Source organism: Cupressus sempervirens, chromosome 4 (genome assembly GCF_028749045.1).
Source record: "Cupressus sempervirens isolate cs-2001-9-10 chromosome 4, ASM2874904v1, whole genome shotgun sequence".
Taxonomy (NCBI): Eukaryota; Viridiplantae; Streptophyta; class Pinopsida; order Cupressales; family Cupressaceae; genus Cupressus; species Cupressus sempervirens.
The window spans coordinates 804,606,138-804,633,820 of NC_143121.1; the positions used below are offsets into that span (position 1 = coordinate 804,606,138).

At 34.1% G+C, this 27,683-nt stretch overlaps 1 protein-coding gene across 1 annotated transcript in view; it reads right to left on the bottom strand.

Annotated features, from left to right (window-relative positions):
* Positions 1–27,683, bottom strand: part of LOC149563837 (cycloartenol-C-24-methyltransferase-like) — a 184,589-nt gene that overhangs the window by 123,161 nt on the left and 33,745 nt on the right. Inside the window, exons 3-5 of the mRNA XM_089828251.1 lie at positions 7,341–7,414; positions 7,082–7,166; positions 6,933–6,988 (exon numbers count right to left, since the gene is read on the bottom strand). Of these exons, the coding sequence (XP_089684377.1) occupies positions 6,933–6,988; positions 7,082–7,166; positions 7,341–7,414 (215 nt within the window). The remainder of the gene's footprint in view (positions 1–6,932; positions 6,989–7,081; positions 7,167–7,340; positions 7,415–27,683) is intronic.

Sequence of the window (27,683 nt, forward strand, 5' to 3'; positions counted from 1 at the left end):
GGAGGAACACCATTCTGCAATCTTGGATCAGCTTCTTCATCGGAGCAGTCACTATTCGAAATTCTTCTTTGGGGGAGGGGGGGGGAGGCTCATCCTATCTCTCTTCCTCTTCTCATTATTCTCTTATGTATATATTTGATGTATGTCATAGTGGGGGGGTCTTGATTACTCCATCCATCTATGCATCCTTATTTATCTCTCTTTTTGGGGGAGGGTTTTTCCCATGAGGTTTTCCCTCTTTCCCCGCTTTATGGGAGATTGCATATCATTATGTACATGGGTACCTAACATGGCCTAGTAGCTGGGACCCATATTGCATTTCATCCTAGATTTCGTAAGCTTAAGGGAATTCCCCTAAGTTGCACTTAAGGGGGGTGTTGGTGTAAATAAGTATTTACTTATTACACTTACTTAAATTTTACTTAGGTTAATGCATTATTTAATTATTTTGTATTATTTTATTATTATTTTAGGTGAGACACTTAGGAGTTTGTGTACTCTCATTGAGTTACACAACTCTAATTATGCACATGGTGTCTACAACATAGGAGTATGCATCATTCACTGAGTTGTCATGATGACAACACAATTATCCACACTCCTCATTTAGCACATGTTGTTTACACCACTGATTTGCATGTCACACCATTGTAGGCTTATCCTCACATCATCTCACTTAATCCCGTGCTTAATGGAGGATAACCCATATCTGGTGGACATGTGTCTGGTTGTATGACATATCATGATGCTGACTTCTATGCATTCTAGAAGCTCTCCTAAGGCCTTTATATTCAGGCACTCCTAGTGTACTCTAAATTCAATTATTGAATGAATATCATCATTTTGATCATACTCTGTCTATTTTGGTCTACTGTGTGCTTGTGTTGAGTTCTTTAGTTCTTGGGTGAATTTTGGCCTAAGCCAAATTCTTACACAGTGAAATGAAATAATGTATCATAGCCATATCAAAGTGAGTACAATCAACGAATGACAAAATGTCAATAATGAGAATGTAATCATCCCAAGTGCTCTCTAATCATCCCCTATACCGAAGTCCTCATCACTAGAACTACTAGACTCCTCGTGGGTAAGATCTTGATCCTATGAAGGAACACTAACTAGCCCTACATTAGATTTTGTTGCATCGTCATCCTCATCAATTTGAGTTGGATCCTCAAGCTCCATATCCCATCGTGTTGCTAGGCTTTCCTTGTACTCGTGTGTCTTGCGATCTTTGAGCCACAAAAAACCATGTATAGCAACAAACTTCTCAACTCTCTTAGAGGTAAGTCTATTCCTCTTAATAAAAGTGGATGAAGCTATAAGTGGACTAGTTCCTCTCTATAGTTGAGGAGCTAGAAACCTAAGATAACAAACTTGAAAGTTACAACTTACAAACAAATGTTCATACAATTTGTGACAAACGATAAATGATAAATCATTGAATGAATGAATCATATATCAGTTTAGCAAAACACTTAAAGTTAATATTATAAAGGGGTGGAACTACAAACCTGAGAAAGTAGTTGGATGGCTAGTGAGGTGATCTTTGACTTCTATGACCCATGACATTTCTAACACAAAATAGGATTCTTTTGTGCCATAGTTTTGAGATCCACCTTTGCATTATCCATATATCCTACAAGTTACAAGTTTACAACATAATATTAAAATAAATTATAACTTATGAGTAACAATTAAAAGAACTTATTATTATAAAGAGTTTAGAACATTGAATCAAGATTTAAGAATTACCTGAAAGACTAGCAAATTTGGACCACTCGGTGCGAATCTCCCTAGTAGTCTCAGTATCATACATCTTGACAATGCATCGAAAGAACCCATTCTTCACCTCATCATCCTGAAGTGGTGTGACTCTACCAGGCCTAGGCATGTACCACTTTGGGTTCAATGCATAGGTAGCTATGTGCAAAGGAGTGTTCATCTTCTCCCACCTATGGTGAATGATAGGCTCAATGTGCTTTGTATAGAATGCTAGAGTGGAGCTTCTCTCACGCACAACCCTTATCTACCCAAGCATGGAATCAATGCACTCATAAACCTCTCCAAGGCTAGGTAAATTTGAATCTCCCTATCTAATCACCTGAAACACTAGAGTAATGATGAAGACTTTATTTTGCATCAATGCAAAACTAATCACTCTTCAATGTCTCATTTACCCTCTTCCCCTACTCTGATTTGGACTTATGCCATCAATTTCATTCTTGTGTCATAACCATGAGTTGCAATGGCTTTTGCAACTCAGTTATTCTCTCTAAGAGAATATAATATGAGGGGTATCTAGTCTCAACTAGTTTCAGGAATTGTTTCTTTGCGAAGCTCCTGAAAAGTGCATGTGATGTATGGTGATTGCAAAAAAACATGTGCACCTCTCTCCCATCATTAACCACCCATCTAATTCAGTCAATTTTTCCCATGTCTTTGAGTGCATTTTCCATGGCATGCACACAACATGGAGTCTACCAAATATGGCTATAGGATGCTTCAATAAGCCTCGTTGTAGCTTTGCACATGTGTTGCATCTGTCACAACTTGGACCACATTTTGTGGCCCAACCTCCTCAATGGTTTCCCTAAACACATAAAGTTGAAAAATAAGCATCTTTATGATGCCCTAAACAATTAATTTTCCTAAAAAAGTATGGGCCCTCGGTGCATGTGACTATAATGTTGATGAGTGGACAATGACTAATGTTCATCCACCCATCTATGATAATTTTACAACCTAAATCTATCCAACATGCCTTCATCTGCTCCATCAAGATCCCAACCTTGTCATAGGCCCTATCCAATACTGTGGTCCTCAACTTGTGGTCACTTGGTGGTACATATGATAGCTCTACCTCTTTCATTGCCATGGACATTATTCTTACAAAATAGGGAGATCAAGCCACATGCGTAGGGATGCCATTAGAAAAGAACAAATCACCAATAACATCATCTAAATGCTCCCTTGTGTGAATGTCAAATAAATGTGCAATGGGGTTACTACCACTACAACTTTAAGTTGCTTTCCATTCTCCCCTGCTACTATCCTCTGCTGAACTGTGTGTGAGGAAAAGGATGGTGTAGGTGACATAGTCCCTTCTCTTTGATGCAAGATGCGAGTAGATGTATCTCATTGCCCTTGTAACTAATGCATATTTGTACCTATTGCCTAACAGCCAAAGATCTATGCACTGGAACTTCAATATCATCATAAATGACCCATAGTTTGTTCACTTCAATTCTATATTTCACATTCTTAGGATTTGCCAAGAATACGCATGAGGTCACACCATAACCAATCCAAAAAAGGTGTGCAATATCTCTTGTAATGTTGCCAAACCATTCTCCGCCACAAATATTATACTTTATTTCCATGTGCCACAACCTATAGGTGTAGAGCGTGTAATTCTCATAGCAAATTGTTTTAGAGGGAACTTTGGATCATAAGGGCCGCTAGCAAACTCTACCAAAATCTATGAAGGGCAATCAATAGAAGGCACCTATGATGCAACATAAGGAGGTTCTTTCTTAGATTAGCCATCTATATTAGCCTCATGATCACTTCCCTTAGGCTCAAGCTCATAATTAGATATACTGCTCTCATTAATTTCTATGTCTTCTACACTTTGAATGGATCTAGATGCCATTTATAAAACTGCATTTCACAAAATAAAAATGATTATGAATCATGATACATTTCAGCCCAACTAATTAATAATCATTTTAAAAACATTAAAACAAACTAGTTTCAACTTACTTAAAAATTTAGGAATAAAAAAAAAGCAAGCTAAATACATTTCAGCCTATTTTAATAACAAAAAATTAATATTAAAATCATAGAACTATCAACTATCTACTATCAACAAGATTTAAGAATGAAAAATTCGAAAATCAATTTTTAAATGCAAAGCTGAAAATAAATACTAAGTATAAGTTGATTTCTAAAACAAAAAGAAAATGTAAAATTAAAAAAAGACTTACTTTGAACTTAATGAGACACATGCCAAATCAAATCTTCTTGCTCCTCTTGATCTTGCAATCTCTTGCAAAATCACCCACTAAGCTCTCACAAACTCCTTCAACCTCTTTTGCTCACTTTGTTCCTTACTGCTCCAAAATAATGAAATGGAAATGTGAAATGAAAATGAAGTGTATTGGCCTTATTAAACCTTGAAATGGATCTTGTGGGACCCACACCCAATTCGGGTTCCCTTGCTTTAAAAATAATAAAAACAATTGCCAAAAAGTAATTTTTTAAAACTTTTCAGTCAAGGCGCCGATTGCACCTTGCGCACCCTGGGTGCACCCATGCCCACACCCTTGCACCCTCGTCCCTGCGTCCTGCCCGTGTGCTCTGACTGGTGCGCCTGCCTTTTTGCCACGGTGGGGGTACTCGGGTGCGCGACGTACCCGCATTGGGGATGTATGTGCACCCGGTGTGTGGGGTTTTTGACCTAGGTGCATGTACCTGGGTTACACTGGTTTAGGATGAAGGGTTCTAAGGTTGTAAGCACACCTCTGGCTGATCATTTCAGATTATCCTCCAAGTTTTTCCCGAAGACATAAGAAGAAAAATAATATATGAAGGGAGTTCCTTACTCCTTTGCTGTTGGGAGCCTTATGCCCATGATGGTCTGAACAAAACCCGGCATTGCTCATGCGCTTGGAGTGGTCAATAGGTATATGAGAAATCCTGGTAAGACTCATTGACAAGCAGTGAAGTGGATTTTTAATACTTTGAATGGCACTCCACACCATGTTTATAAATTTAAAGGAAAGAGGCTCAGCTGCAAGGCTTTGTTGATTTCAGTATGACTGGTGACTTGGACAATAGGTGATCTACCACTGGCTATGAAATCACATTTGCAGGGGCAATAATCAATTGGGTTCCTCTATTGCAACAAGTTGTAGTACTCTCTACTAGTGAAGCGGAAAACTTTGCACTCACTGAAGGAGTTCAAGAAATGTGATGGTTGTAGTGTTTACTGCCACTGGATGAATTGGGTTGTAAAAACAAGTTTTCACTTTGATTAGTGATAGCAATAGTGGCTATTTGTTCGGCCAAAAATGCAGCATTTCTCTCCCACTAAAGAACATAGGTGGTCAATATCATTTCATCTCGAGTGTCCTTGAAGAGGGCAAGATGAAGCTGGAAAAGTTACATACTAATTAGAATCCTCCCGATACACTTCTAAAGGTTGTCACAAAAGAGAAGCTGGAGTTCTAGAAAGCTTCTCATGGCCTTGGAGATGTGGCAATAAGCTTAGAAAAGTGGGGGATTCCTGTGAGCATAATTAATTGCAGTAATGGTTTGGACTTCAAGTGGGAGATATTTAAACATGTGAAGTCCAACTTTACATGGTCACTGAACTGTTACTCTTCTCCTGCATGTTGGTTTACCGTTTACTTGCTATCTCTTCATATTTGGAGAGTAAAGTATAAGAGATGAGAAAAGGCTCCGTATCTGATGTAACTGTTAATTGTCTTGTGGACATAGCCATATATTGGTGAATCATGTAATTTGATTTGTCCACATAAACTTCTGTGAGTATTCTGTTATTTCTTAGTATTTGTTCTGTTTTCTATTGCTGTGTCTGCTGTAACAGTTAATGATTGGTTTGTGTAGGTTTATGCATGTGTTATGTTTTATCGTAGTTGCTGTTCTGTTTTCTGTTGAATCAAATGTCCTTTGCACATTTGCGGTGTTTGTAAAACTAAAGGTGAACCCCAAAATCCCACCAAAGACACATCTAATACAAACACAATAAGGAATTCCAATTTCTGACTATGGAGTTTTGGTTGATCTTATTAGAGGGCCTGACTGGGCATTTGAAGCTACTAGAACAATTGTTGTTGAGGATGGGAACGAGAAGAAAGTTTTTGTGATTTTTGCTGGAGCCATTGATTCTGAATAAGAGCTTTGGAAATGGATACAAGATCAGAGAAAAAGTACTTGAAGTAGGATCGTTGTCAGATGTTGTAGTTTGGAATAGCTTGACAGACATGTTTGCTAAATGTGGGAGCATATATAAAACCCATCAGTTATTTGATAGAAATGTCTCAACAAGACAGTCTTGTGGAATGCACTCATTATTACATATGCGCAGAATGGGCTTCATGGGCTTCTTGCAAATACAGCAGAGATAGACAAATGTAATTGGTAAATGTAAAGCTGCATTTGAATGGAAATCAGCTACATTTGCACCTAAAATCCATGCCAGTACTACAAGTGGAGCTTTGACCTGCTCATGCACATAACGAAGTCCAATTGCATGAAGGTGGAGAGACTTTTCCACGCACTTACGAATCCTGACAACTTGGCGAGGCTGAATATATATATATATATATATTTCTTTGATCATCAATATAAAGTCTCTGTTTTATTTCTTGAGAAAAACAAAAGTTATCTATAAGAGTATTATTATTTTTTTGATAGAGGTGATTTGAATTTTACCACTAATGAATAGGTGTATTTATTTAAGAGTCATATTTTTTTACCTTCAAGATTATATCAAATTATTTTTATTTTGTTTTTTTTTTTTTTTTTAAAGAGTCGGATGTATTTACTTCAAAACTTACATTTTAATTTTCATATATCAATAGATTAGCTTTTTAACTTTCTAACAATATATCATTGATTGTAATGCACATGTGCCATTCGTATTACATAAGGTCAAGTGATATGTTTTTATTTTTAATATTTTAGAATTATAAGTTAATAAAGTTGAATGAGATCAATAAGATCTACTACATAGAGTGTGTTTTCTATATATAAGCCCTAGAAGTCAACAAAATAATTATAGAATTGAAACTTAATTGAAATTTGCAAATTCTATTCTAACTTTCAGATTTAAGAATTTTAAAACCTCTCCTACCAATAAAAAATGTCTAAGATGCTATCACCAATGCATTTAGAATGTCTACCTGAATCTAGAAATTTCTCTCAATGGCCCTCCAATTCCACATCCAACATCTAATACCTGTAATTACAGCATGAATTATAAATTGAAATTTTAAAATCCATTAAAATATTATAAATAATAAAAACAACATAAATTGGGTTGTTACGTAACCTTCATTCCAGGCTTTAAACAAAGCTGGAGAGCAAGAAAATGTTCATAGCGCTTCATACTTTCTCGAAGAGATTCCCCTTTCCATCTGCATTGTTAAAAGCATTAATCTCCACCATTTGACATGATTCTACAATTGATTAGAAGTTTGAACTAGTGGAATTCAAAAAGAACATAATAGTATTTTAAAATAAAACATTAATGCTGAAGAAGAATCCTCGGACCATAAGGAAATCCAAAATTAGAGCAAAAAATGTATAACCTGTTTGCAAAATGAAAGGATTCCCCCCATCCATACTCATAGAAACTAGTTGATAAGTCATAATATTTATTTGCCTGCAAACAATGGAACTCAAGTCATGAAACCAAGTCAAGAATTCTACTATTAACCTTTAAAAAAAATTAATCTGAACTGTGCCCACTTAATCACATGACGGTTCACAATTATAATATGAACATGTAACATGTGATATCTATGTCAATGGGGAGTATATCTCAATCAAAGAGCTAGTGTCAACAAGCTTAAAAGAAATGGAAATGAGTGAACTTTTTTTTTTAAAGATTACTCCACATCTAAAAGATAATGTTAAGTTCTACAAATTTATTATTCTGTGTTCTCAATAGGCATACATACTATGGGAACAATTGAATAAGAAGAGCTCTAGTTGAGCTGGATTCCCTACCTTCTTAGTGTTAACAAGAGGCAGATGCAATATTTTTATTTTTAAGATATATTGAGTAGTAGAAAAAATTACAACTAACAAATGCCAATATTATAAAGATCACAAGCATTTCTTACATCTTAACAAAGAGTACAATTTTATGAGTGAATTGGTCAACTATAGTTACATTAAGACAACCTGAATATTTGTGTATGCAACTGAATTAGTACTCGCATACCTATATTTAGTCAAATTTATGTAAAGAAAGTTGAGAGACATCAATTTTGAAAAATAAATTGTAGAGTTGTAAAGAAATGCTAGCTTTTTGTAATTATTGAGAATTAGTATTATTTTGTTAATTGATATAAGCAATATAAAGTTTAAAATAATAGTGTAATGATTTTCTAACTGATATCATTAGTTCACATATAGAAATTATTTAATAGAAAAAATACAAAATAGATATTTTATGGAGAGAGAGAGAGAATTTTGTCTTGATTATTATTTATTAAATAAAATAAAATCTTATTTCATTCTGACAAGGCATTTCATTACTAAACTCAGGTATTGCAGCTACACACTCCCTCTTTGCTGATGACAAGCTTCTTTTTTGTAAAGCTTCCGTTGAGGAGATTCACCGAGTCAAAAAGGTGCTTATTCTTTATGAATCCGCCTCGAATCAACAAGTCAATCCCCAAAAATCTTCAGTATTCTTCTTCAATACAAACCTAAAGTCAAGGAGGCAATATTAAAATGTATCGAGTTCAATGATGCTAAATTGCCTAACTCATATTTAGGCATACCTCTATTTCAGGGACCTAATAAGAAGCAATATTGGTATGGAATTATTTCAAGGTTAAATGCAAGAATCTCTAGCTGGAAATTCAGATGGTTATCATTTGTTGGGAGATTAACTTTGATAAAATCAGTTCTTGCATCCATCCTGAATTATTTCTTTGTTGTTTTGAAGGCCCCTAAATCAATCATAAAAGAGATTGAAAAGGTTATTAGAAACTTTCTTTGGAACAACAATTTGGATGGTAAAAAATAGATTCCATTAATATTTCTTTTGAGGATGGCTCTTAATAAATATTGTGGAGGATCAGGCCTTCATGATATTGCAAAAAGAAATCTAGCATTTGGTGCTAAATTGGTGTGGCAACTATACAGTAAACGCTAAGTATTTGGATTCCATGGACCCCATTGGAATGTTCATAGTTGCCAATCCTCCAAAAGGGTTTGAGATGTGGGAGTTCATGATGTCTTCCTATCACCTAATTACAGACTACATATCATGGGAAGTGCATACTGGTGAAGATGTGTTGTTTTTGCTGGATGCTTCGAATGGATTTGTTCCATTAATTCACGAAAATTGATTCCTTGAAATTCATGAATTAGTTTCTGAAATCTGGGGCAGTAAATTAGTTCATTATATTGATCGTGTGGATATTATTTCAAGTAAGGTTTATTGGAAGGATCTTGATCTCCTTCCTATTGATCATGTCTCTAAATCTTTACTCAAAAGCACCTTGAATAACATAATTATTTTCCTTTCAGCACAATCAGATAGAGTTGTTTGGCTTCCTTCTAAATCTGGCCAATATTCAGTCAAAGCTAGTTAAAGCTCTCCAAGCTCATGATCACCAACTTGGTTTGCAAAGGGCTTATAAGTTCTGTTAGAGTAATGAAATTTCGCCAAGGGCCAACACATTTACTTGGTTGGCAGTAAAGCATCACGTGTTAATAGGTAATAGGTTATGGAAACTGAAAATTTCTGATCATATTAAATGTGTTTTTTTGTGGTGATGCTCTTGAGGATGTTGATCATTTATTCTTACTTTTCCCATTTGCATATGATTGCTAGTGCTATATTTTTGATAAATTACACTATTACTCTCCCATCCCCTCTAAGCTTTGGGATTTTTTGCAATCTTGGCCAACTCAATACATAGATTCTCTATTTGTTAATCTATTGGTCATTATACCATCCATTTTCATTTGGTCTATTTGGTGGGAGAGACAAAATAATTTTTTCAAAGGTTGCTTCTACTATCTAGGTGTTTCAGAAAAGGTTGGTTTCTTCAATTGTGGAATCATTAAATTCATTATCTTCCAATATTTCCTTGAGAATTGAGATGGGATAATGACGTCCTTAAACTAAGAATACCATCATTTCACCATACTGTTAATAAGGTAAAAGTGAATAGAAAGGGGGTCAGATGGCGCACTCCTACATTTCCATTGGTTAAATTGAATTTTGATGGGACCTCGAGGAGTAATCTAGGCCTTTCGAGGGATGGAATATGTTTTAGAAACTTTCAAGGAAAGTTAATTCAGGCTAATGCTATTCCAATTAGGCTAGGCACTAATAATCAAGCTAAAGCATTCGCTTTTCTTAATGGTATTCAAATGGCAATTCGGTTGGGTTTTTCGAAGATCCATATTGAGAGGGATTCTCAACTCATAATTCAAGATGTTCAACATATATCATGTCAGAATTGGAAATTACATTATATTCTTCAAAAGTATTGGTCATTGTTGGACAAGTTTTGCTCTTATGTGATTTCTCACACATATAGAGAAGGTAATAGATTGGTTGACTACATGGAAAATATGACAATTGATAAAGGTCTGGTGAATATTGTTCCTAATTCTGAAAATTGAGTTTTATTCCTTGCTCTTTTTCATACTGTTGATCAGGAAGACACCTTTTTACTTCATCATTCATCCATCTAGGCATGACAAGGTTGTATATATACTACTACATTGGGGTTGGCTTTTGGTGCGTCTTGGTATTGACATCTTGGTAAATCTTTGTGATTAATCAGCTGTACACTCATCTCTACAAAATGCAACTCATGGTCAGTCATAGTGGTTGATTGGTGTGCCTAGTTCGTGTTTTGGACTAAAGTTGTAAAGATTCGATAGCTACTATGAATTACGATGTAAACACTTCTTTAATATTAATAAATTTATAGGCTTTTTATACCTTTTGTTAATTTTTTTATAAAAAATCAATTGTAAATTTTGAATTTTTTTACTTACATAATAATTAAAGAAGACTATACACAAATATTTACAAAATTATTCAACATCAAGTGGATTGGAGTGTAAACTTAATAACTAATTCTAAATAAAACCACCTTTGTGACCTATCTGTAAGCTTTCCCGATATGATACAGTATTCAAATTATTTAAAAAAGTGCAGAAAAATTTGGGTTGGTGACATAAGAGCAAAAAGACGTCGTCCAAACATTTTGAAGATATACTTTATGAGAGGAAATTTAAACAAGAAAATTAACCCACTTCCTATAACATTTGTCAAATTAAGCACTGCCTATTTCGTCCACGTCTGCATACATTTCAACCCCACCTTTCAAAGAACAAGAAGCAACAATCAGGGAACCCGTCACATGGCTTCAATAACTTACAAATGTATTTTTTTTTTAAAGATTTATTGGGCAGACAACAAATCTTATTGTCAAGAATGCAAAATTTGAATCTGGAAAACCTAATAACCCCGATGGATAATAACCCTCCTCCCATTTGAACGCCATGAACGGTAAAATCCTAAATCGACTTGCTAAATGATTTGTTACAGGCATACATAAGAAACCAATACTGTTTCTTCAGACCAATTTGTTTGTTTGGATAGACCATAAGTTAATGAAATTAAAAATTATGCTTTAATGATTTGAAATTGAAAAAAATCAAACTTCTGGTGAGATTTTTGTCAAAAGAAAATTAGTTAGGCAAGCTACGAGCACTCTATAAGCTGAGAATAAATGACACAACCATGAAAGGTATTTGTATACAATTCTAGAGATTTCAGATACTTGCAATGGTACGGGAAATGACTCCTTATGGCTGCGACATAAAAAGAGCCATTTTTCTGACTGTTTGCATTTAGATTTGTTATAGAAAACAGGCTTGCCATGTAGTATAACCGCATCTTGTTGTCATACTATGTGTTCCTCTGAGCAAAAATTGTGACGGTTTTGGAATATGGAAGATGTAACGGCTCTGCTGGTGCAATCCAATCAAAGTCGTCTCTTCCTCTACCTTGCCCTTTTGTCTTCCACTGGGTACGAAGAAAATAATATGTAAAAATAATCTTGACGCTACCACTGATTATTGTACCCTGTAGTATTCTAGATAAGAGATTTCTCCCTTGAAGAGTGGATGTAGTCCATGCATTATGGACGAACCACTATAAATCTAAATCTACTCTTTGCATTCATTGTCTGGCATAGTTTAAATTTTATTTTTAATTTCGTTTTCTATTTTTTTTTGGCTCGATTATTTTTTGGGGTCACGGATGAAGCAGATAAGTGGAAAATTGAAAAATTATCTGAAAAAAAAATTGGGCTATGGAAAGTGCAGATTGAGTCATTGTTTATCGAGAGGGATTCACAACTTGCATTGCTTGGTAAAGAAAAAAGAAAAAGTTCTATGTTGGATGAGGACTGGGACAAAATATGTTTGAAAGCAAGGGGAATGGTTTTTCTCGCACTCAAGAAATGTATTATTTAATGTTTCAGGGGAGAAGACAACAAGAGAGCTGGTTGAGAAATTATTTCCGTTATATGAGATACCTTTAGCATCAAATAAAGTTTTTATTATGAAGAAGTTATATAGTCTGAAAATGAAATAAGGGGGAGTGATGTCTAATCATCTAAACGAGTTCAATACATTAGTTACTTAACTGGTTTTAGTTGGTATACCTTTAGATGATGAAATAAAAGCCATTTTATTGTTATGTTCATTTCTAAACATTTGGGAAGGGGTAGTAATGACTATGAGCACTTCAGTAGTAGTCAAGAATAAGCTGAAATTCGATGAAGATGTAGCCACACTTCTTAGTGAAGTCATGCGAAGGAAGAACCAAGGATCTTTCTTTGGTGATGCCCTCATAGCTATGAGCACAAGAAATCGAGGTAGAAGTTGGGAACAAGGCAAAAATAACAACAATGGAAGAGTGAGATTTTTCTCATCATTCAAGATCAAGAGTGAGTAATGACACTTTTTGGTTTTGTGGTAAACTAGACACACAAAGAAGCAATGCTGGAACTACAAAATGGCTCAAAATAAAGTGATGAATGATGGTGTACATATTGCAATGGTTAAAGATGGTGGAGTTTTGGTACTTGTAGCTGGTGACATAAATGCAAGTTTGTGGGTTCTTGATTTTGGTGCATTCTTTCATGCTACTCCGTGTCAGAGTGCTTTCACAAATTACAATGAAGGTATGTTTGGTAAAGTTTTTCTTGGAGCTAACAAAGAATGTGACATTGTCGACAAAGGGGATATTTTATTGTCACCGAAAAATGAAAGTAAATGGCTTTTGAAAGATGTTATACATGGTCTTGCACTTAAGCATAATCTAATTTATGTGAGTTAGTTGTATACAGAAGGATGCAATTTTAATTTTGATCTTGATTCTTAGAAAGTATCGAATAGGTAATTAGTTTTGGCAAAATGAAAGAAATCAGGAAGTCTATATATATTTTAGAGTGCAATGATGAAGTGGGAGCAATCATGGTGGTTGCGGATAGTAATGCTAAACTTTGGCATAAGATGCTCGGTCACATGAGTAAAAAGGGTCTTGAAGTAATGCTTCAAAGAGATCAGCTTCTAAGTCTTAAATCAATTGATTTGGACTTATGTGAAGATTGTCTGTATGGCAAACAAAATTGAACCAGCTTCGTAAGGACGGGCATGAGAAGAAATCTTCTCTAGTAGAGCTTGTGCATTCCATTGTTTTCGGTCCTACAGAGGTAACTTCAATTGGTGGTGCAAATTACTTTGTTACTTTTCTTGATGATTGCACTCACAAAGTATGGATTTACATAGTGAATAAGAAATCAGAAGTATTTTCGAAATTAAAAAATTTTAAAGCTATGATTGAAAATCAAATTGGGAAGAAAATTAAATAGCTACTAATAGACAATGGTGGTGAGTTTTACTCTTCGGAGTTTTATAGTTTTTGTGCAAATCATGGATTCAAAGGATTAAAACAATCCCCTATACACCTCAAGAAAATGGTACAACTGAGAGGTTGAATTAGACTATTTTGGAGAGAGCTCAACGTATGCTCTCCAATGGTGGTTTGGGAAAATAATTTTGGGTAAAGCCATGCAATACCGCAGTTTATTTGATTAATCGTGCTCCTTCCTTTCTTGATTTTGACATTCCGAAAGAGAGGTGGACTAATAAAAGAATTTCATTTTCTCATTTGCATGTTTTTGGTTGTGATGCTCATATTCACATTCTTAAGGAGCAGAGAACTAAATTATATTTTAAATCCAAGAGATTGATATTTTTGGGGTACGTTGAAGATCAATTCGATTTTTTATTCTCGAATCTGATTGCTCATAAGGTGATTTACAATTAGGATGTTATATTTAATTAAAAGTCTGTCAGGTTTGCAAAAATTGACTATCACTTCTCCTGATTATTTTAAATTCAATTTAATGACCCAAACTCATTACACCCAACACTATATCCTACACCAAATCTGTTAGCTTTGCTCCCACTATGTCATTCTCCCCAACTCCTGCAATACACCAACATACTCTCCCCATTCCTGGGAGTTCTATTCAAAGACCATCACTATTTCTGAGGGACAATTCCCTCTATTTACCCTACTCCCTTGTCCTCAATTTGGCAATGAGACCAGGTGGCAGTCCCCAATTCCCACCCGCAATGTTTCTATGTTGGGCGGCGACTTGTATAGAGCACTCAACGTCTTGTTTTCCCTACTGCCTTCATCAAATGCATCTGATAACTTGGTGACTGGACTGCGCAATCAACCAAGTTCTGCACAATCTCTCCTTGCGGGTAGCCACATTTTGGAGAAGTCGCTGGGTGAAATATCCCCTGCGCTCCATCCCTCGCTACCTAGAAATGGAAGTGGTATGTTCACTCCGCACTTCCCAGTCCCTTCCCGTGCTACATCCATATTGGGCTGTCAACCAGCACCACAACAAGAAGATGTCATACAAATGCAGTCACCATGCACTTCTCCACATCAGCCTGCAGTGCCTATTCCGCCTCACGTGCCCATTGGAATTCCTGCTCCACGACAAGCTTTGGGGGACAATTTAATTCACAAGCACAAGAATTCTGGTACTTCAACACGCAACACCGATCATCAAAACATGAAACAAGGGACCGATGGTGTCCAACTCGATCCTCCAATACAAACTCAAGCTATTGAACTGAGTATTGTCAATGAATTTTCTTTTGGAAATACAAAGAATCTTACTTAAGTTCAGTGTCCAACACATGAACATAATGTACAACTAGAAAGATCTACTAGAGACAGAAAAAGTCCTGACAAATTTGATGATTATGAATTGTTATTTTTGTTTTGTTCTGATTAGGCAGAGCCTCAAACTTTTAAAAATTCCTGCAATGATGTTAATTCGATGTAATGGATGTATGTCATGAAAGACGAATTGGAGCCTTTAAATGCCAATCATACATGGGATTTGGTACCACTTCCACCAAATCGAAAAGTTCTGAAAAACAAGTGGGTTTACTAGATAAAATAGGAAGATTGAGGACGAAAAAGATACAGGGTCAAATTAGTGGTGAAGGGTTTTGCTCAACAAAATGGTGTTGATTTTAATGAAATTTGCTCTTCAGGTGTAAAAATGCAGACAATTCGTTGGTTTTGAGCATAGCGGCAACTTGGGACCTTGAGCTTAAGCAACTTGATGTAAAAACAACATTTCTACATGGTGATATTGAAGAGGAGTTATATATGGAGCCAGCCAGAAGGATTCATTAAACTTGCGCTGGAGCATTTATATCGCAAGTTAAAGAGGGGTTTTTATGGGCCACAGTAAGCTCCCCAACAATGGTACTTGAAATTTGATAACCTCATGACTTAGACAAATTTACTCGCTGCGAATCAGATCCATGTGTTTATTACAAGAGGCTTCCACTTGGCTACTTTATATGGATGGCATGTTAGTTGCTAGGAATAGTGTGCGAGTTGTCCATGACTTGAAAACACATTTGGCTCTTCATTTTTCCATGAAAGGTTTAGGGGCATCAAAGAGGATTCTTGGGATGGCCATACCGAGATAGACATAAACAAGAAATAAGATCATCTCAAGAAAAATACATTTTAAAAGTTTTAGAGAAGTTTAATATGTCAAATGCAAAATCAGTTGCTACTCCATTGGCTGATAATTTTCGCTTGTCTTTTAAGATGTATCCTTCCACTCTAGAAGAAAAATAGGACATGGATGGTGTTCCTTATTCTTCAATTGCTGGGATTTTGATGTATGCAATGGTTAGCACACGTCTAGACATTGCTCATGCATTGGGAGTTGTGAGTGGTTTTATGAGTAACACAGGAAAAACTCATTGGCAAGAAGTTCAATGGATTCTTCGATTTTTGAAAGGCCCTTCCTCTCATGTTTTATGTTTTACTAGTAAGACTCCTCATATTTGTGGCTATGTTGATTTTGATATGGCCGAAGTTTTAGACAAAAGGCGATCTACTACAAGCTATGTGTTTAAATTTGCAATGGCAACAATAAGCTAGACTTCTCGTAAGCAATGAGTTATTTATCTTTCCTCTACTAAAGCTAAGTACATTTCTCTCACTGAGGGAGCTAAAGAGATGATATGGTTACAATGATTGTTGAAGAGTCGAGGTATAAGCAATCTCACTTCACTCTATTTTGTGATAGTAGGCGTGCCATTCATTTGGATAAAAAATAAGCTTTCCATAGTCGCACAAAGCATATAGAAATCGGATTTCATTTCATTCATCATGCTCTTGAAGAGGGACAATTACTGTTAGAGAAGATTGACACTAAGGTAAATTCGACTAATATGTTAACAAATGAGTTGTATCCCAAGAGAAGTTTGAATTCTATAGAGCTTCTCTCGCCAACGACATAGCCATGAGCATTCCAAGTAGGGAATATCTCTGTGCAACTCTGATTGGAATTCAAGTGGGAGATTATAATGGTTTTGGAATATGGAAGATGTAAAGACTTTGATGGTGCAGTCAATCAATGTCGTCTCTTCCTCTACCTTGCCCTTTTGTCTTCTACTGGGTATGAAGAAAAGAATATGTAAAATCAATCTTCATGTTGTCACTGATTATTGTAATCTGTATTATTCTAAATAAGAGATTTCTCCCATGCTTGAAGAGTGGACGTAGTCTAGGCATCCTACATGAACAACTATAATTTTTTGTCTACTCTTTGCATTCATTATCAGGCATAGTTTAAATTTTATCTTTAATTTTTTTTTTTTGTTTTTTTCTTTTAGCTCAACAAAAACCTCTCACACCAGTAGTCACTATGTCTTTCAAGCTTGGACAAGTTTGATAAGAACTATTGTGAGGCTTTCAAATTTAATTTGGTTTGATCAAATTAAAATGATTCATTTAAGTACTTTGATTGCCCCACTAAGAAAATTTATAGGATATCCAATCACTTGTTGGAGTCAATTGATGTCTGATTCTATTTTCTATTGAGCTGCTAATTCTCACGGCTTGAATGTTGAACTATAATTGATACTAGTCAATAAAAAAAGAGTAATTTGTGATTGAAAGTTAATCTTAAAATAAAAATATTTTTAACTTTAGAAGTCCGCTAATTCTGAATATAAAAATTGATTGTATGTGACAATTAGGAACGTTAGTTCTTTGCCTACATATAGGCAAATATTACTAACAATTATTGTAGTTGACTAACAATTGAAGACAATAAAGGTGAGCGTATAGAAAAACATTTTCTTCAGTTTGATATGATCATCTTCTAACAACCAATACTTTGCAAGAAGACAATCCCTACATTATAAATATTAAACAATGACCATCATTCTTATTTGGGTTGTTATCTTGAGTGATTTTTTTTTTAAATCTTTAAAAAAAAATCATCTTTAATCATTTAGTGATTCTAAATGGTGGAGGTAATTTTTAAATTTTTTTTTTAATAAATTAAATTAAAGTATTCTTTCTTATAGGTAAATTAAACTAATATTAGAAATAAAGTAGTCAATTTAATTAACATTAAAAAATAAAGTTATATAGGGAAGGTAGAAGGAAACAATAGAAGGAACAAACAAGGTTTTACATAGAGGACATGAGTTTTCACATAGATGATTGTTGATTTATTGATTCTTAATATTTTCTTTGCAATATCTTTCATGAACGAAATTTAAAGTAAAATTTCTATTTATAAATCTAAAATCTAAACTTGACTTTAATTGTTATCAAATATTGCATGATTTTTTCCCCTTTATTTCAAGACACTTATTAAACAATTCATTAATTAGAGTTATGAACTTGTTCTATTTATATATTTAAAAATCCACACTAAACTTATTGAATGGAAAAAATAAAATTCATATAGTCAAATTGATAATAGTTCAAGTTATGTTTATTGTGTACACACACTTTGTATTCATGCATCCTATCTATGAGAACAAGTCTCCATTGTTTCCTAAAGGAGCAACACAATCTTCGAGATTACAATTTCTAATTCCTTAATCAACCTACATGTTCTCTTCATTTCCTTTCCTTTATGAACTACATTGACATTGAATATTCAGACAATCAAACTTGTCATTGGCCTAACAAAGGAAGGGATGACCTCCATTACCACATTGTAGTAATCCCTTCACAAAAGAAACCACTTGAACCTTATTCCCCATAATGTTTCTCCCACATACTACACTAGGTTGGAGAAGTCTAGTTCATATACTCTCCATCAAGAATATGCCTTCTTGCCCAAGTCATTCAATCATATATTGATTACGGCATCCTTCTTCATTTTGTAGGATAATCAAAAGAATTGCCCTATTTGTTTTTATATTCAATGAATAAGTGAAAAGCTGGGTGTTTGAAAAATTCAAAATTGTCATGTGGACAAAGCAATTTGGGTGTAAAATATATTCAATGACAACAAAATTACCTAGATAAGTAACATGGTAAAAGAACATGTTAAGGGTTGTTATAAAAGGGAAAGCAAGGTAGTTAGTTTTACAATTGAGGATGATATCACATCATCTTAGGTGTAATACTAGTAGATGGAAGATACTCAAGGAAATTTGGGAAGAAATAATCCACATATTTTGCAATAAGGGAGTGATAAAAATGGAATGACACTTCATCACGAAATAGACAACTTATGAGGATATTTGTAGTTAATATTAAAATGAATTGAAGGTTGACAATACACACCAAGCATTTGAGGAAGAAAATATTACCCATATGACCAACTTGCTTGTCAAAATTAACAAGAATGTTCAGATGGATTAAGAGTGGTTTGTTCCTAGTCCCATAAATTGTCTAGTGACCATGTTCCTAGATAAGGAACATGGTCAAAAAACATATTCAAGGATTTTATTAAAGGGAAAACAAGGTGGGTTGTTTCACAATTGAGGATGAGATCACATCATCTTAGGTGTAAATCTAGGAGATGAAAGATACTCAAGGAATTTTGGGAAGAAAGAACTTGCATATTTTGCAGTAAGTTAGTGGTAGATACAGAATGACACTTCATCATGGGATGTACAACTTATGAGGATATTTGTTGTCAATACAAAAATACATTGAAGGTTGACAATACACAGCAACTATGTGAGGAAGAAAAGATTACCTAGATGACCAAATTCCTTGTCAAAACCAATAGGAGGCTTGATATTGAAAAGAAAATGAAGATGACTTAAGAGTGAGTTTGTTATTAGTCTCATAAACTATCTAGTGAACACCATTTAAATATTTCATATTATTTCATTCCATCCCCTCTTTTAGGTGGTCACATCAAATACCTTAACCACCTCTTCATCCATCTCAATTCTCTCAGCCATATTTCTTGTTCTCCTAATAGTCCAACCTAAAGTTATAGTTCCCATTGAACCCCAAGTTCAATATGAATAATCTCAAGATTGATCAAGATGATCATTTGTTGTCCTCTTTTTTTTGTAGCCTTGGTGCTAGCTTGTTGATAAGACCCAACCAAATGCCATTTTAATGCATTTTTTTTCAATTCTCTTGTCTAGCTTACCAATGACCACATTGTTGGATCAAAAAATTCTCCATCTCTTGGTAGTTTTAATAAAAATTTCCTCCTATTTTCTATATGATGACAATCCCAAGATGTTGTTGAAGCCCAATCCTACTGATGCCAATTAACACAAAAAACTTGTCAATCAACATTCACATACACCCTCAGTGTATCCTTTGCTAAAACATACAAGACCCAACCATGTCATTTGGTTGGAGTCCACCACCTTCACCTCATCTTGGGTCCGTCAATGTATTCTTTGCTAAAATTTCAGCAAGACTTATTCATGTCATTTGGTTGGAGTCCACCATCTCCACCTCATTAAGGGTCCCTCAATATATCTTTTGCTAAACTGTCAAAAAGACTAGACTATGTCATTTGGTCACAACCTACACCTCATCTTGTGTCCCCTAACATGTCATTTACTAAAATGTCAAAAAGACTCGACTATATCATTTGGTTAGAGTCCGCCACCTTGACCTCATCTTGAGTGACCTCTATATTTTCCAAAAATTATGAGCTTCATTCAACTCCCAAAATACAAGGGCAATCAAGAAGTCTCCATTTTATTTGAGAATTCCCATATTTTTTGTATCAACAATTTTAGTTTTCAATTCAAGATCTCCCTCTCTTGTGTTTATGCATTACAAAGAAGCCCCTTGATATCTATGTGATCTAATTATTTCTCTTTGCACATCCATAGTTCTTTTGCCAATGCTTTCAATTTTGCCTTGTTGTTGGTGTCAAATCTAAGTTTCTATGGCAATGCTCATATTCATTGGCCTTTTTCATCTCAAGTTATGCAACTAACCCTTACATACCATCAAATTTTTTAATCTATCATGTTGAGGTACAACCCATATACATATGTATGTATATTTATGCATGCATGCATGAGTGTGTGTATGGATGCATATACATATGCACGCACACACACACACACACACACATTGTTAGAAACAATAGTCCACTAAGATAATTGAGAGGGGGGGTGTGAATCAATTATCCAACAATTAAAACATATATCTTCTTTAAACAAACTTAACCACTCAACCAAAGTAAATAGCAACCATAATAAGATGCACATAGACAATTACACCAGACATGTTAACTAGGGAAACCCTTGATTAGAGGAAAAATCTCAGTGGGAATGATGCGTACAAGATGATGTACTAATATAAATATTCTTTATTAGAGGATGGACACTGTTAGGAGTCTATTACAACATTTAGTACATAGAGTCCCTGTTAGGAGATTCCAACCCTATTAAGAGTCATAATACAATGTATGCAAGAAGAGCCCACTACCCAAACATGCAATTTCAACTACAAGAAGAGCTCACTGCTCAAACATGCAATTTACTATTATGTTCTTCTTTCCTTTGATCTATCTATTAAACCAAACATTTTCAGACCTTGTAGACTAGGTCACAAACCTTAGATCCAAATATCAAACCTCAGATCACTCAGCAAAACCTCAACAATGAAGTTTCCTTTACTTCCACTCTGCTCTGCTCAACTTCGCATTTCGCTCTCTCTGCTGCTTACAATCACTTCTCAGATATTCATCCATATCATGATAAAGGAAAATATCCTTCCTTTATACCAAGTCCATAAAACAATTCCCTAAGTTGGCTATTAGACCTTCTCAATTAATCATTATAGGACAACATTAAGAACAAGTTACACTTAGCGATAACATTAATCTTCTACCTTTCAACTTGAATAATTTTTCGTACACACAATATTATGATGACCAAACTTAGCCATGTCATCACCAACATGTCTTCTACACATCCTCTTCTTCGATTCTTAGAATAACAATTCTGCTAAGAGATATAACAAGTTTACCAGAGCATACCTCTGTAAACTCTATCTCAGAACAAACATCACCAAAACCTACATAACTTCTTCTAGACTTATCATTTCTTCATCTAACATTAACTACATATACTAGATACTTGAACGTATCTCTCATAACCTTGAACAGTGAGAATACTCAACTAGTTGTCCATACTAACTTGATATTTTTGTTGTCTTCTGTCAGATACCACATAAAACTGCTATGTTGACATCAATGACAAACTTAGTCATGAATGTAACATATCTATAATACTCCCCAATAGGAATATCATCAACATTCATGCTTCCAACAATCTCTCAACAATCTCCCCCTTTGGAATTGATCGCAACATAGATGAAAACAATCTAGTTCCAAGAATACCAACAAAAGATTGTTCATCCTTCTTTTCAAATCCTCTTCATCGATCATTTCTTCTCAACTATTTTCTTCTCCCGAACAAGTTGTACTTGTTCTTTCTTGCTTCTCCCCCATGATGTTCTTCCTTATGATCTTCTCATAATGCAGTACTTCTCCCAAACATGTTTTTCATGCTAAACTTCTCCCCCATTGACATCAATGTCAAAGGTTTCAGCAACCAACTTCACTGCCTCAAACTCTGCAACTATTGATTCTTACTTAGCTCAAGTGTCCAAAGACATTGTTCAAAAACAACATCCAACAAGAGTCCTAGATGACTCTGTCCATTACAGATACTCCCCCATATAGGAAGCATAAACATTCAGTCCAAATAAACAATTGTGCTTTGTTACACTAGATTGATGCACTCTTGCATCATCTACTCTGATGTAGGAAGGGGCATAACCCCTAGCATAACTCATAAATACTCAAAAGTCTCATTGAGAAGAGGCTTAGTGAATATATCTGTGATCTACTCTTTAGTGCTCACATACTCCAATCTAATTTCCTTTTCTACAACTTTCTCTCTCAACATGTGATACTTAATAGAAATGTGTTTAGTCCTCGAATGCAATACTGGATTCTTAGACATATTTAACATGCTTGTGTTGTCACAATGTATGATAACAAGTTCATTGATTTCTATCCTTATACCCTTCAACATTTTCGTCATCCAAACAACTTGATTACACTTTTTTGCTACTACAACATATTCGACTTCCGCTATACTTTGTGATGTACAATCATGCTTCTTGCTCAGCCAAGAAACCAATCTTCCTCTAAGAAAGAAGGCTCCACCATTGGTGCTCTTTCTGACATCCATACTACCTACCCAATCAGCATCAGTATAAGCACTTAGAGTAAAATCATTAGATCTTTCATACCACAATTTGAACTTTGATGTTCCTTTCAGATATCTAAATGTCCATTTGACTATTGCATAGTGTGCTTCTCTGGGATCAGCTTAGAATCTTGCAGCAATTCCAACTTCATTTTCTATATCTAGCCTTGTGGGAGTCTAATATTGCAAACCTTTGATCATAGATCTATAGTTCTTCTACTCAACAATAGGTGTCTCATCCTTTGTAGATAACTTGTGTCAAGTTACCATAGGTGTTCCAATGGGTTTACATGTTTCTAAACCAAATCTTTTCAGTAAATCCTTCAAGTACTTAGTCTGAGAAAAAAAGATTCCTTTTTATTCTATACAATCTGTAATCCTAGAAAATATTTCATTTCTCCTATTTAATACTCATCTCAAATTCTTTCTTCATCTCTTTAACAAACTTTTCACTTTCCTCATCATTTCCTCCAAATATGATATCATCAACAAATATGACCAAAATCATCAAACCATCATTAATTTCTTTCCAATAGAGATTACTATCTGCCATACCTTTTCTATATCCAAGCTTTGTCAAATGCTTGTCCAAACTTGCATACCAAGTTTTGGGTGCTTGCTTCAAACCATACAATGGTTTCTTCAGTCTGCATACTATGTCCTTATCATTTGTCAAAGGACAACCTTCAAGCTGCTCAATGTATACCTCTTCTTTAAGTTTTTCATTCAAAAATGTTGACTTAACATCCATTTGATATACTTTTAATTTCTTTTGTGTTGCATAGGCTAAGAATAATCTTACTACTTCTATTCTAGCCACTGGAGCATAGGTCTCATTGTAGTTTATTTGTTCTTGTTGTGAGTAACCTTTACATACCAATCTTGCCTTATTCCTTACAACTTCTCCTTGCTCATTCATCTTGTTCCTGAATACCCATTTAGTTCCTATCTCATTTTTGTCTGTTGGTCTGGCGACCAATTCCCATGTCTCATTCTTTACTATATGATCCAATTCCTCTTTCATAGCTTCTTTCCAATAATCATCTTTACATGCTTCATCTGCATTCTTATGTTCAACTTGAGATATCAAACATAGTTTTTCATTGACTTTTCTTCTTGTCATCACACCTTTATCTCTGCTTTCGATGATTTGCTCAGATGGGTGATTCTTTATCATATTCTTTCCTAAAGTAGGAGTTGCTATCTCAACTCTTGGCTCTACTAAAAGTTTTGAACTTTGTTCCTACCTCAGCTCTCCTTCATTTTGCAAATCATTATTAGTCTCAAGAAATACTTCATCATTCCTTGGTTTAGTAACAACAACATCATTTGAATTGTAATCAAATATTCTCTCTTCTATCTTGAATTTCTCATTAATTCTCACATTTGCACTTTCGATAAATGTATGAATAAAATAATTATTTTTAACAATCTTCAAAACTTAATATGAGAAATATTTTTTGAAAAAATATAGTAAAAAAATAGGAACTCTTCCTACAAATATTCTATTGGCTCAACTAAAAATTAATATTTAAGGTTAAAAAACTAAACTAATTAAAATAATTAAAAAATGAAAATTTCAATTAATTTTAAAAATCAAAATTAAATAAAAAGAAAGAAAAGCATGAGTTAAAATGGAGATAAGAACTAACAAATTTTCTAAATAATTAGAAAAAAATAAGAGTTAAAAGTATAGATAAATTAATTTATAAATTAAAGTTAAAGTTGGAGTGAGATAAAATTGGTTGAAAAATAATTAACGACAAGGGCTAACAGTTTTCCATTCAAAGGCTAACAATTTTCCAGCCAAAAAAGTAATTTCACGGGAACAAAGTTCTCACATATTGCCTATTGACTAAATTAAAAACTATGGTTAGTTATTTGTTAACAATAACTTTTCTAAATTTAATAGATTTTATTGTAGATCATGTTTCAAACTCTCTCCTTTTTTCTCATTCGCTTAAATTCTACATTATTATTAAATTTCATAAATTAAAATATTATAATTGATATATTATCTACAAGATTTGCAATAGGTGTCATATGCAAGACATTTAATAATTGCTAATTTTAAATAAATATCATTATAATATAAAAAGTCAAATTGTAATACATATAAATCTAAGCTTTCTTAGCTTGATTCAATAATATAATAAACTAATTTTATCATGAATGTATTCATCTATAAATTATATCACTACAAAATTCAAAATTGAGCCTACCAAAATATCAAATGGTAAAAAATACATATATTGCATATATTATTTAAAACACATTAATATTTAGTATAAATTTATTTATTTAATTTGATTGAAAATAAATAAATAGATTTATGCATAGATTTTTTTATTTATTAAAAAAATTATAATTTTATAACAGTATTTTTTCTATATTTCTTTTATTATAAAACTCTATTATCTATTATATAATTTAGCATAATATGATAATCATAATTATAGATTAACAAACATTGAAAAATGATATGTTAGATTATATAAATTAAATGTGAGGAAAAAATTAATTACATTAAAATCATGAAACAAAAAGGTAAAGAGTTAAGAACCTCAATCTCTTTTCTTTTAAATTTCTATTGATCAAATGTTTCAAAACAACTCTTTGTCCCAATTAGCTAATGAAGAGTCTGCTTATATTTTCACAATATATTATATGATTACTTTATACATTTGCCCATATTCCACAAATTTTAGAAAAATGTATTCCAACAACACTATTTCCAAACTCTTAGAACATTTACCTATTCCAAGAATATAAGGGGCTATTCTATTAGAGATTTTATCTAGATCCATTATGATCAACATGCAAGGCTCAAATGCTACAACAAAACTTTCCAATTAAATTGTGTGTGTTTGATGTCTATCTTCAATGATGTGACAAGTTTCTTAGGAATCTCAACATCGATCTTATACCTAACCCCTACAAAGGCAGGGACTCAAGCTCTCCCAAAGCTCTTGTTTATATTAAAGCTATCATAGTGTGCATTGTAAAATACATCTCCAAAGGCTCTCTTATTAAGGCACCTTGAAAGTGGGCAACAAAAGATGATGTAAACCAATATATTATGAAAAAGGTTCTTTCAAGTGTTTATCAATAAAACACACCATTCCATAATGCAAAATAATGACTTGTATGCAAGGTGCTTCAACCTTAATTGAAAGACTCACACCGTGAATTGGGGTTGAGCCTCTCATTATGTCAATGCATGAGAGGCCCAAAATGTTATGGGTGCTTCTCGTGCTTCTCTTGAGGACATTGTTAAATTAGATCTCCCTTCTCTAAATTTAAGACCCATCTACAATGAATTTATATGAAAAAAAATGCAAAAGGCTATTTTCCAAAGGTTTCACCAATCACTATAGAGAAAAATAGCTTTAAAAGTACTAATCATTTTGAGGGCTAGTCAAGATCTCCAAAACCTTTGTATTTTGATGGTCTTGAGGGTTTTGGGAAATTAGTTAGGAAAAAGACAATGAATTCCTCAAGACTTTGGAAAATTTTTGAGAAGGGGAAGAAATATTCATCCCTAAAACACAAACATCAAATGAAGTTAAGATCATACAAGAAAAGGGAAAATTAATTAAATTCAATGCCTTTGGAACCACATATTAAGAAGGATTAACAAGATTTCCAAAGGCAACAATTCTTAAAGTAGATAATATGCATTAGAGTTTTCATTATGCATCCATATTCATAGGACATGCGCTTTATCTAATTAGTATGACTCCTTTATGCTAAGCTAGCAACACAAAGTCATAGGCCTAAGAGAGCTATGATTCACACATTTAATGAGGTTGTGGTATTTTATTTATTAACATTTTTGTTGTTATATGGAGCCTAATTAGACTCGGAGGTTAATTTTTCCCCACTTCATTCGATGTGGTTTCCCTCTAGATTTTACTATGGGCATTTCGAAGCAACATCCCCATGTTCTAGGGGTCAAGGGGCAGCACCCCCAAAGCCAAAAATGAATCTACTATTGTAAAAGGCGTCCTGAGCTATATTTTTTAATTGGTACACTTATTCTAGCTCTAATTTTGTAAGTGAAAAAAAAACTTGTATAAAATGGCTTAGGGTTAGGGGTTTCATGATGTATGATGAGATTGTAGCTTCTTGCAACAATATTGAGTTGTAAGGGATTATAAATTGTGATTAGGTTGTAATCCCTCAATAATAAGAATATTGGACTTGTCGTTGTTGGACATAGCCCAAAGATTGGGTGAACCCTGTTAAATCTTTGTGTCTTGTGCCCTCTTCTATGTGATTTATTAATTTCTAATGTTGGTAATATTTGTATGTAATTGTTATTTTTATTTTGTTAATTTCTAATAATTTTACCCTTTCAATTTTAATGAAAATTATAGTCTTTTTTTTTACCTGACCTTTGCCTCCTTGCCTCCAATGTCTCTACATTGTATGACATCCTCGATCAACTTGCTCCCCTTCCTAGCCCACTCCCCCACTGCCACTTATTCTCCACCTCTAGCATTTACGAGGCCATCATACTTATGAGATGTAGCAAGGCGATCGATGAGAAGGGTTTTCAGGTTGAGCTCTTCAAGCTTGGTACCACAATCCTGGGCTCTTATCTCTATACACTCTTTAATAGATTGGTTTGCTTTGGTTTTTTCGACTCATGGTCAAGACACATAATTCACCCGATCCATAAGTCTAGGCTAGCCTCTGATCCCATAAACTATAGGATCATCATGATTGGGCATACATTTGCCAAACTTTATGCTACAACATTGAGTAATATTTTATCCAGTGAGGTTGACATGAGTAAT